The sequence below is a fragment of the Amblyomma americanum genome, chromosome 1 (genome assembly GCF_052857255.1).
Source record: "Amblyomma americanum isolate KBUSLIRL-KWMA chromosome 1, ASM5285725v1, whole genome shotgun sequence".
NCBI classification, from domain to species: domain Eukaryota; kingdom Metazoa; phylum Arthropoda; class Arachnida; order Ixodida; family Ixodidae; genus Amblyomma; species Amblyomma americanum.
Genome location: NC_135497.1, coordinates 241,222,863 through 241,235,200, shown reverse-complemented (window position 1 = coordinate 241,235,200; position 12,338 = coordinate 241,222,863). Strand labels below are relative to the sequence as shown.

At 43.6% G+C, this 12,338-nt stretch overlaps 1 protein-coding gene across 1 annotated transcript in view; it reads right to left on the bottom strand.

The window, feature by feature from the left end:
* The window catches only part of LOC144114825 (importin-4-like), a 123,396-nt gene that overhangs the window by 27,553 nt on the left and 83,505 nt on the right, over positions 1-12,338 (bottom strand). Inside the window, exons 16-19 of the mRNA XM_077648809.1 lie at positions 10,014-10,124; positions 5,979-6,095; positions 5,791-5,914; positions 1,059-1,170 (exon numbers count right to left, since the gene is read on the bottom strand). Of these exons, the coding sequence (XP_077504935.1) occupies positions 1,059-1,170; positions 5,791-5,914; positions 5,979-6,095; positions 10,014-10,124 (464 nt within the window). The remainder of the gene's footprint in view (positions 1-1,058; positions 1,171-5,790; positions 5,915-5,978; positions 6,096-10,013; positions 10,125-12,338) is intronic.

The following is a 12,338-nucleotide window of genomic DNA, read 5'->3' as shown; positions in this document are numbered from 1 at the left end:
AAGGGTCGCACTTTAAAAAAAAATCCGAATGTGAACTTTGAAGGTGCAGCCCACACATGAATTAAAAACAAAAAAATGTATAGCCATATTTTTTTCTCAATTATCTAGTCCAAAACAGAGGGTGCGGCCCTTACAAGAGATTATATGGCATACATTTTTGAGCATCTCCCGAGACATGCCCGCTTCATCACCTGTTATGCTACTCTAACACTGTAAATATGCTCCGTGCTGCCAATGCCTGTGCACCCTGATGTGTACAAGCGATCAATGCGGAGTACGGCTAGCCGAGAAAGCATATTGTCATGGTAGAATAAGGGTTACCTTTAAACGCTGGCACTGTTTTACTCGTACAATCTCCAGGAACAGCTTGAACAAGCAAAGGCAGACAAGCACTTCTTGCTCACTCCACACAAGTGGCACTAACTTTTCTAAAGCATCTAATGCCTTACCAGAACAGATGACAAGGCTATTTCAGGCAGGGGTGATGGCACTTGACAGAAAGCAGCATTGTAAATGGTGGTCAAAGTGGACTGAACACAAGATTGTGGTTTGAAAACAGCTTTCTGACAGTCAATATGCAGGATTTGTTAGAAATATTCCAGAATTTTTTACCCTACCACGAGGTGAAGGGTGCCCCGCTTTGCTTCACATGTCCCTTATGGCCAAAGTAAACCTTAATAGCATTCTCTTTGGCCAGCAGGTGAACACAACAGTTTCTAGCGCCGACACACAGCACTGATGCTCTTTACCTCCGAGATCCTCCCTACAGCTCGTCCTCTAAAACAAATTGTAACACTTCTTATGAGGCTACCTGTGTATGCTACAATGCTGTATGTAGGAGCACGATAAATGCACAAAAACATATTTCAAGCAAAAGGAACAGCCAAATTAAGCTATACATAGGCCCATTACTTATGCACGTTGTTCTTATTTGCCACCAAACTAGAAAAAAAAGAACGTTCAGGCAAAGTGCCTTTTTCATTTCTTTCTGCATAGGTGCAAAACTGAAAAATTCAGCGAGCTCAAATATGATATCAAGCAGAAAAACCAAAACATACCACAACCCCTTCAGTGGACTGTAAGGAAGTAAACATGTGATCTAGGATCGGCTCCAAATACTTGGTCATGTCAGCTTTCAGGACTGAAGACACAGATGCAAACATTCCGTACCTGCACAGCATGTAAAAGGCCATGAGTAGGGAGAAACGGTGATGCAAGTCGACCTTCATGCATAGGCAGCACATGATTTTTTTAATTACCTAGTTTATTTACAGCTGCGGTTTACAGAGTTCAAGCCACAAACGAACACAATACAAATGCCTGCACATGAAAAGTTTTTTTTTTTTTTTTTACAGAAACCTCATGACTTTCAGGAACCACCAGATATTGGTGTTCACCTTATGAAACATGTCTATTTATTTCATAACACTCCCTTGGGCTGAAAAAAAAAAAAGCAACTGCTGGGCCAATACAAGAGGATTTATGCTTCCCCAGTGAAGCCATGTCCAAGAAAAAGACAATAGGAAGTAAATGTAACAGGATTGGATACAGTTAAACCTGGACGTAATGAACCTACATATAGCAAATTCCCAGATATAACGAAGTTTTTTAATTCCCCAACGCCGCCCCCATTGAAGCGCGCGTATTTGAGACCTCCATGTAACGAACGTGTAGTGGCGGTTGACCTTGATATAATGAACTCGCTAAGCCGACTACCTGTTAGCTAGTTAGTTACATGTTAGTTACGAAATTTGGCATAAAAGTTTCACAATGATAAAGCACGAACCAACATGAGAGGAATTTCAATGATCGCAACGAGCGACCGCAGCTGAGAAAATGCGTCAGCTCCAGTGCCGTCGGCGCATCTCCACTGCTTTCGCTTTTGGAACACCATACCATGTGGCACTACAACAGGTAATGCTCAAAAGCAGCGAAAATGATGGGACATAACAAAAACAAAACGGCATCGCCACCACGCGCTTGCTAGCGTGATGCCGGCGCCGATAGGTCTTGCGCGTCCAGACTCTGGTGCGGGGACGGCGGAGAGTGCCAGTGATGCAAGGCGAAGAGTCCATTTCCTGGGGCAACAGCGGCGGGCAGACCAAGAGAAGGAACATGCAGGAAGAGGCATGTGCCTCCGCGGCCGGTCTACGACGATGGTGCAACCGTGCGCACTCTCTAGCTCGGCCACGGTGGCTCCGCTTCTCCCACTCTCCCCACCCCACTAGTAGTGACATTGCGAGAGCCGTGGAACATCTCTCTTTGTTTATGACTTCGAGTAATGGGGTTTTCTGTAAGCATTTTCAAGGTGCTTTCTCCTGCATTCATTAGTAATTTTGGTTTCCGTCCTTGTCCTTTCGGGTCTTCTCGCGAAAACTGCATATAACGAAAAATCGCAGACTTTGTTCAACTTCGTTATATCCAGGTTTAACTGTAATGCAATGGTTGCAGGTGACATACAGTCGAGCTCACCTGTTATATAACGACCATAGTTATAGTGAACATTCACTTATTACGAACGAGAATGGGGCTACCATCAAAATATGTACTAGAACAGTGGCACTGTGTCATAAATACCATCAAAGCCCATATATAATACGGACCAGCAGATGATGATGATGATCATTTTGGGATAGTAAAAAAAAAAAAACAACAACTTTAATCTGTGTACAGTGTGAGTGAGGAAAGTTCATCGAAAGCATTGATTGCACAGCATTTTGAGCGTGACTCGGTGATCCAATGGACACTCGTGAGACGTATGCACCACACCCTCTGTGCGCTTGCGTCCAACACCACCTCACGCCAGGCATCGAAAAAGGGCACGCATCTCCATGCGCCTGAGGCTGGTTCACTTCCCCTCTCATGCTAGCATGCTTGAGCAGAGAATTTCATGCCGGGACGAAACTAGCACCTGACACTCGCTCCAGTGCTCATATTAGCCATGTGGTCCTCCGATTGTTGCAAACCGGCGCAAGTGCGAGACGGAGGTGCGGGTGCCAACATCTGGTATGTACAGATCTAGACGACGAATGCCACGCTTGTGTCTCGCACTGCATGCACGTGCAGATTGGCTCTGGCATATGTGCATGTGCATAGGTGCACAACGTGTGCACCAAGGAAGTGTACCCGGAGTTACGGCTTTAGTGATCTTTGGTTACTAGCTACTATTACTTTCCTTTTAAAAGCAGCGGAGTACTGCATTCACGGTCCCGAACTCATGCGAGGAGTGATTGTCCTGCTCCCGAATGTGACTGTGTAAAGAGGTCAGCGCGGTGAAACTGCGTCGGAACGGTGAACCGATGCCACCGCTAGATAGCCTCCTCTAGATGGAAGCCTGATGATGACAGTGCTGAATAATAACGAGACTCGAACTGTGAATTTTGGCTTAAAACTGTTTGGATCAGCATATAATACGAGGGGGAAATCTTACATGCTAAAATCTGGAAAAAAAGACTGTGTATACGTGGGTTTTTACGGCACAAAAAACAATCATGGCTGCAACACAATGAGGTGCCGTAACTCGCCTTCCTAGCCACCAGTAGTTGAAAATTTTGTGCTTCCCGCCAGTGCGACCCAAACCTCGTGACACATCACCTGCAAAATGAACGTTGTGACCCGAGAAAAAAAGCACAAAAATAACAAAAATACAGCACTGAAATCAAAGTTAACCGCCGGCCCTGCACGCCAATGGGCTACAAGGCCAGTCAATGCATGGGTGTATGCCTGCACGGCAAAGTGTATAATGTGGAAGCAGAAGTGTGGTGAACGCCAGACAGGGGCAGCGTTCAGAGTGAAACTGCTGCACAGTGTCGATGATGAACCAACGCCAGTGATTTGAATAGTCTGAATACCAGTCAAGCCATATACCTAGCTGGTCCAGCTGGTCACATGTCAGGAGACTAGCTGCCTTCACAATCAGCTGTCCACCAGCGCCGCTGCTGTGTAGAGGTAGCACGTGGAGACAGTGGACAGTACGTACTCGGCACACGTGTGCTGAGCTAGCTTCGTCTGTGCATCTTTACAGCTCTGCTGAGGCTCAGAAATGAGGAGGCAGAGTCACCAATACAGAGTTTCGGGGTGTGCAGCCAGCATCCTATGCAATGCCAACAGTGGGAAGGGAAAGGGGGTGGGGGGGGGTGATGTGTTGGAAACCATACAGGGTGCATGACTGTGCTTGGTTAGCAGACATGCAGACTTTTCAAGTAAACATCACGTTTGTCTGACTTTGAATGTTCAGCTGTGGGAAGTCCACTTAAGATACAGCAAACGAAATCCGTTCAACCTTTAGGTTCGTTGTAAGTTCGACTGTAGTTGGAAGACAAATGTTAAAAATTACTTTATCTGAGCTGTTATGGGTGTGGCCCACTATTGTTCTGCACAGATATCCCCATTTTGATGCTTGCTCCAACACTAATAACACACCGCGTTCTGTTTATTAGGGTTGCGCGAATATTTGAACATTTTGAGTATCGATGTGATTAATGTGGTTTTCGATTTGGATTTTGAAGTGAATTGCAATATTCAAAAATCTCAAATATTTTTGAAGCATTTTAAAATTCAAGAATTCAGGAAAACAAGCCGCTGGAAGAAGCAGTCAATGGTCTTATGCATGATCTGACACTTCTGTGTGCAGATCGCACCAGTCTAGATGCCGGCACATGTCGTGCATACGGTGGAGCGGCCACAACCACAAACTCTACCTTCGACGGCTGCACGGTTCAACACGCCAACCTAACTGGCCCTCAGTTTTTAGTGGCATTCGGAATAGCCGCGAGTGCCTTCGAAGCGCCGTCAAAACCAGGGAAAACTTCTCTCCATTTCTCGACTAAGGATCGGCAGAATTGCTGTCCTTTACATGATTTAAACTGCGCCACTGTTGCGTGCATGTTTGAAGAAATTTTATATTACAAATTTCAGCTACAGCAAACTGTTTTTCAGATTTTTTACTTGTTCACTATAACGAAGTTTTACTGTATTCGCATACGCCTATCATTTATTCACCTTAACAACACTTTTTTTTTTGTCACATTTGTTTCTGTGATGCATTTTTTCAAGAACACTGTAGGTTAAAGCCAAAATTAATAATTAACTAAAAATGCCACAGGAATAATGTGGTTTTTAGAAGCACCATAGAGTGCATGAGGAAATGTTTTGAAATTGTTCTGAACTTCCCTACAATACAAATGACGAGAGGTGTGCAAATATCTTAAATTTCAAATACAAATCAAATATGTTTGTTATTCGGTTAACATTGAATTTGAGAAATTAATATTCATGAATTTCCAATAATCGCCAGTGACAAAACGCACCCACTTTCACAAATATGACCATGGCAAAACCATAGTATCTGGCCAAATTATTTGAAGATCAAGTTTCAAGTGTTAAGAAAATCAGTATAAAGGTGTCATCTTCACTTTCTTCTCCACCATTTATAATGTGGACCAGCCACTATTGGACGCTGCTAGGCGGACGTCCTAGTATCTGGCTAAATTATTTGAAGATCAAGTTTAAAGTGTCTGGAAATCAGTACAAAGGTGTCATCTTCACTTTCTTCTCCATCATTTATAATATGGACCAGTCACTATGGACTCTACTAGGCGGACCACCTAGTATTGAACCTGCTGCAAAATTCCGCAAGTGGACTTTCCTACACACAAATATGAGATGACCAGTAATCCACTGCAGCATGAAGGCAAGCAGTTTGAAAACTAATGATACACACAGACCTTGAATTACTCAACACTAGCACTTTGGAGCTCCAAAACCGAAACATTCAAGTAGGCCACTCACGTGCTCCTACGCAAGTCAGGATCATCCACAGCATCGATCAGGCGCAACCCGAGCTGCACACAATCTTCAGCCATAGGTAAGAAATTGGCAGCTCCAATAGTCCTAGCCAAACAGCCCAATGTGTCTGCAAGCAAATCAATGTGTTATCAAGAAGCTGCAGGGCACTGATTGCTTAGGTGTGCTCTCACCAACAGCTTGTGTTCGAAGGGTGGCATTATGTTCCGACTGATGCTCGGTCAGATACTGCTTGAGGTTGTCAATAACATGAGGGAAGTATGGCAGCATCGCTTCTTTGGTGGCATTGGCTGTTTGCGGACAAGACAAAGAACAAGGAGAGTGCAACATGTTACAACCTTTGGAATTTAAATGAAACAGGCATTTTGTGACAGTAAAAGAGTTCCCTTCCAGTAAGAACTAATAAAAACAAAACAAGGCGTTGAAATTTTCAGATTAAAAAAAACAAAAGCAAATGGACATAATATATGACAAGTTTGTGTTGACAGGCGTATGTGTGAGAAGATTTTATAAAGATTTTGCAATATTTTATGGGATAACACGAATTTACAATACAAGCATAAAAGTTAAAGCAACATCAAGAGATGTGTTTGAGGGGCCTAAAACACTTTTTGAAGACTGCCAAGAAACCCGCACAATCGGTACATCATGTGTTTATTTAATAAAACACTGAGCAATATATAAGTGCTATCAACCCTTTTATCGGGCTAGGAGGATGTCTAAACGCCTCTTCTCTCTTCCTTGGGCTGTTGCAAACCGGTTCCGCTGCTGCTTCCACTTTGCTAGAGACAAGTGCACACAAGAACCTGCAATCGTGCCACAAAAGTTGCTTCCCACTTGCTGTGCCGGTTTAAAACCACCCCAGGTTTGTTTTCAACAGCATTATTTCCACTTTCAAAATGTTACAGCATGTGAAGGCAAGCTCAGCTATCAGCCAGATTTCTTCAGCATCATAAATGGCAGGTGCAAATGAGAGCAGAGCAATAGAGAAGGCAGGTCAACACTCCAGGAAAAGGAAACTAAGCAAAACAATAAAAAAAGAGCCCAAAAAGAAGAAAAACAACAGTGGTAACATTATGCCTGAACTGCATACAGAGGCTTGACTGATGCACTCTGGCTGCTCCTTGATTGACACTCCCAACAACATGCAGGCATGCTCACTCTGCCTTTTGCTAAACACTCTGACTCTTTGAAACAATGCCACACAACTATAAGAGTTGAAATGCGTGCCTATGTATGCATGCTCTTTTTTTCTGGTGGTCAGGGCATATTCCCTCATATGAACATGGCCAGGTAAGTTATCAGTCAACATGTATATTCATCGGGAACCACAACCATCTGACGTAACACATATCCTGAACACAAGGTAGCTCAGACCAGCAAAAATATTTACTATATCAGCGTCTTTACTATATCAGTTGTTGGTGATGGCATGGCTCTACTAAGCACGAAATGTTGGTTCATAAAAGAAACACTCAGAAATACCTTATCTCCTGCTCTTACTGTCCCTCTACGCGATAATTATTTATTTTCAGTTATCACGTGTTGTCACGTTTTTGACTTGATTTAAGTCTTGTGGAAGTACTGCATTTGCATGAATACAGGGCGGCTTAGAACATAATGCCAGTCTCATTCCATGTGGAAATCAAAGCTTTGCATAATCAGAGCGTCGTCTTCCATGGCCTCAGCGTCATTTAAAAGGGAGTAGTTAAGAAATGCGTGTAACACAGTCAAGCGTGGCAAAACCACCTACCTACACAGTGCCGTTGTGCCACCTTCCCCGGGCTTTGTGCTGCCATGCTAGGAATACATGCCTTTTTCTTCCATTTTCTAATCCTCACTGCACTTTTACTGGCTTTCCTTCCTCAGCGACCCGCGCCGCCTTCTTTCTACATTCACAGTCAGCTTTACTTTTCCCATGAGCGCCGCAGGCTTTGCCGCACAGCCTCAAGGTCTTCGAAAAGTTGGCCTCTCCTTCCACCGCTTTTGAGCTTGGTGGTGAAGGCACCTCAAAGAGCGCCGTTTTGTCGTATTCAGTATCTATATGCCTTGTGATCCTGGACCTCACGTGTGCCACGATGTCATCATTCCGCGGGAAGTACATCGCCATGGCCAGATGCTCTACTATAGCCGTTTCTTCAAAAAAAAAATCTTTCCTATAACTAAAGAAAAGCGTACAGTCGTCTATGGAAGGCAAAATGGGACCTCGGCTTCACTTTACTATATCCGAGTTTCTACTATAACTGAGTTTACAATAGCGGGGTAGTACTGTAGTATTTGATCGCTCTGTCTTCAAATAAACAGGTGTGGGCATGCTTCTTCCTAGCTTTTCTTTTCCGTGCATAGGGTCCACGTTCATGCTTTCTTTATATGCAAGCAAATACAAGAAAGCAGCCCAAGTATACATAGCAGTAGCAATTGGCTTATGAACAAGAGAGAAAAAAAAACGAAAGCACCGTCATGAAGAAAAGCAAAACACTAAGAGTTGGGGAAAGCCTTGCAAGTGCTGAACAGCTATTTTTGATCTAACTCCACTGACATAAATAACCTTTGAAGAGCTCTTGCTGTTGATTTCACAAGCGCTGCCTGTTCATGCTCATTTTTCAATTCTGATAGTAGGTGTTTTGGGGCTTTTAATGATGCAGCTCACTAGCAGAAAGAAAAATAAGCAACAAAAAAAGGGCTGAATTTATAGCACTGATCTCTTTCGAAATAAGATAGCATTCATGAGCTCACTGTAAGGTGCACAGTACGGCAAGAACAAGACATGAGGGCTAATTGCAGTAAAGCGCCTCAAGAATATGCTTAACTCTTACTGCAAGGTGGCTGTGACAGCTTTTCAGAAAGTGTGAAAATTTGCAAGAAAATGTAAAAAAAAAAGAAGTAGCAGTTCAATTTGCTGTACGCTCCAGAAGGAATACTGGTCAGGTGAAATCATGGACAAACTTACAGATAACACACCTGGTGCAAGTCGATAATGACCTTGAAGAGGTTGAATTGTAAAAAGCTGAGCAAGGAGAGACAGAAGGGAAGGATAGGAGGGCAAAAAAGAAAGCAAAAGCAAGTGTCCTGCACCTAAGGCTCACGCGCTGCTGGGAGGTTGTGGCAAACCACGCGGGAGTAGCAACAAGCTGATGGTGGTAGTGTATGTCTCCATAGTGGCATAAGTGGTAAACTTACATCACCACCTAAGAAGCCACTATGCAAGCAACCAAATGATGACAAAGAGGAGGACAGGAGAAATGAAAAGCAAGTGTGCCGTATCATTTTGCTGTCACCACCCCACCTTATTTAGCCCGTCAGTAACAGAAATGTAGTGGCTTAGAAATTGCCCCATCAGATAGTGACAATTTTGGCCACTGCGGAGATACCATTCAAGCCTTCCTAAGTACATTCTTTCCATTCATTTTTAGGTTCAAAGTATGAGATCTTTCTGCAAATTTTATGCATGAAAACTGTGCACAAGAAACCTCAGCAAGCAGCTCTTAAAAGCATTCTACATTTTTAAAATATACAGCAAGTAAGTGCTTGTGTTTTAGCTAAGTTTTTGCTCTTCATCCTATCTATCAGGCATTTTTGTCGATCTGGTGTCCTGCTGGCACTGAAAATGTGCTGCTATTCGTCCATTTCGTGAGCTGCCTTCCCTGCCTGGCACCCTGACTGCATTGCAGATAAACTTGCCACTTTACGTCTGTAAGCCCTCTTATTTAGTTACACCAGTTCAGCTTTATGCAAACAACCCGAACTTTTTCAGAGCCTCATTGGCACATCACCATTGCTTCACCTTTGCACAGTTATGATTGTGCTTGAGAACTTCCTGCTGTGACAAATGCACATGCTTAGGGTGCATGCTTGCTTTTATGTGTCATCACTTTAGCTTGGCAATGGATTCTAATGCCTTCACTATACAAAAATTTGATGTGTGCCCCTGGCTAACTTTCAATGCATGCACTGCTGCAACAGATCAGCTTCTGATGACATGTAGCTGCAACAGGTCCCTCTTTCTCTAGTCATTTCTGGCTGCTTTCTCCAAATGCCACTCACACCAAAGCCTCTGACATACACTGTCCCAACTGTACAATCTATCTCCCGTCCTTTTCCGCTGCACAGCCATAAGCAGGTGCAACGGGGTTCACCTGTAAATGCTGCCATCTTTGAAACATGACCAAAACTGCTGACCTGTTTCATTCTAACATGATCAAACTCACCAGCAGAACCAATAGCACTGATGGCCAGCTCCTTAGCCCGATATGATGGTGCTGTCAGGAAAACGAGGACTCGTTCCATGACCGCAGGCAAGTAGAACACCAGCTCTCCCTCTGCACAGCAAATTCATGAAATTGTCGTGAAGCATGCAAGGCAATAGAAATGATGTATTGAACTAAAATTGAATTAAGCATCACTTAATTCCATTTTAGCATGAAAAAGCACCATTAAAAGGACAGTGAGGACGACTCCATGCAACTTTTGTTCCTGGCAAAAATCGGTTCTATGCCTCTTTCTGGCTACGCTGACGTTTGTTCGGCAGCAAATGACGCATTTATTGCCGACAATATTAAATATAGAAATTATTTTCTTTTTAATGTCACTCGATTTGAATTCGTGTTATCAAGACAGAAAAGGACTCTATGGTCACTGTATGAAAGTGAATGGCAAAGTAGCCAAGCATCAAGGATCTGTGCAAAAAGAAAAAAAAAAGCTGAAGTTTGCTTGAAAAAACAGCTGCTGGCGGAAATACCTGGACTCATTTTTGGACCTCTTTTTGTGAAAAATCGTCATTGTTGCGAAGTTACCTCAAAAGCAGGCAACCATTACCCAGTCTTCCACCAAATAAATTTACCACGATGCAAGCGGTTCTTGTCAGTTTCTTCTCAGTCATTCGATAATTCAAACATTCTTCCCGGTCCCTTGAAGTTCGAATTAATGAGGTTTTAATATGTGGGTGTGAACCCAGGTACTCCGGCTCCGCAACCAAGCACACTAACCACTGAGCCATCGCAGCTGGTGCAGCGTCCCGAGCACACCGCTCCCTCTTGGCTGCATCCGTGGCCTCTTCACAATGCAACTGATGTGTAATATTGCCACCTGTGGTTTTATCGTCACTCTTGTGCCCACTACTGTGCATGTGCACAGCTGCTAGTCGTGTAACACCACTGGATCATGCCGCCAGACGTAAGCAAATGCTGCCTCTCAGGGACACTTCTGCATTCAACCCCTCTCTGCCTGCTCACTGCCACATGTCCTCCCTCTTGTTGGCCACCTCTGATGTGTTGCCTGAGCACAGGTGGCATCGACACTAGCGAAACCCAGGGAACAAAGCTATAAACAGCTCGCGCTGTAAAACTTTACACCCTTTTTACGTCGGCTTTTACACCTAGACTAGTTAATGGTCCATTTTAAGGCAGTACAGTAGGCAGCAGAAAAGTGAAGACAAGAAGGAAAACAGCCACCTTCCTTTTTGTTGTTTGTACGCAATGTGCTGCTCTGTCTCTGAGCTTGAGGGTATGTGAGGTTCATACATAGGAGGCCCGCATGTCTGATAAAAAATGCACAGCGACATGTTCAGATGTTCACCCAAAGATTTGGAAGAACTATGCAGCATATATCTAGTACAATATGCAGAGGAGAGCAAGTTAGGTTGCTTGAAGCATTTAACAAAGGTAAAAAGGGAATAATAAAATGGAACTTAATATGTTTCTGTTCATATGATCACCCAGTTGATAGGCTCAAAATAATGAGCAATATAAGTGTCTTGAAGAGTTGCCATTTTTCTTTTGGTTAATACGTTCCTAGATAATATGATTTCCCAGCTAGTATGTTTTAAAATTTTGTCGAATTCTAATTGTATACCTTTAGCAACCAACAGAAGGTGCGTGAACATACAAGTGACCCAAGCCTGCGAGAACATGACATGAGCAGAAGTGCAGTGGCAGTCAGCCCACAGGATGGCTTCTCCAAAGTGCATAAGTGCAATGAAGCAAAGCATGTAAAAAAAAAGGATGATGATGTGCGAACATATGAACAGGTTGAGCCTTGCAGCAAGTGACATGAAAGGCAGAAGCTCAATGGCAGTCAGATGTCAGAGTGGCTTCCATCCAGTGCATAAATGTGATGAGGCGAATCATCCAAAAATTGTCATTTATGTGGTAATGACCGAGCCACTTCTGGGTGCACGCGACATGAGCAAATGTGCAGCGGCAGCCAACTGCCAGAGCCACTTCTCTGCAGCACACATGCGCAATAGGGTGAAGCATACGAAAACAATGGTGGTTACAAGAAGAGATTCCAGCTATTTTTGCCCTTTCCATGACCAGCCCAGATACGTTGCACAGTTTCTTTCGCACTTAAGACAACACAAATGCAGAGAGATGTCCACAAGCACTAGAAATCCTCTTCTGACTGTATGCCAACAAGTACTTTTTTTAGCAAGTGTAAAAGTGTCACTTCATACTTCCTTCATGCCCCACTTTCAAAATCCTACTGGTTTTGGATGATACCTTTTCCTTGATAACATGCCTTCCATCCACATTTAT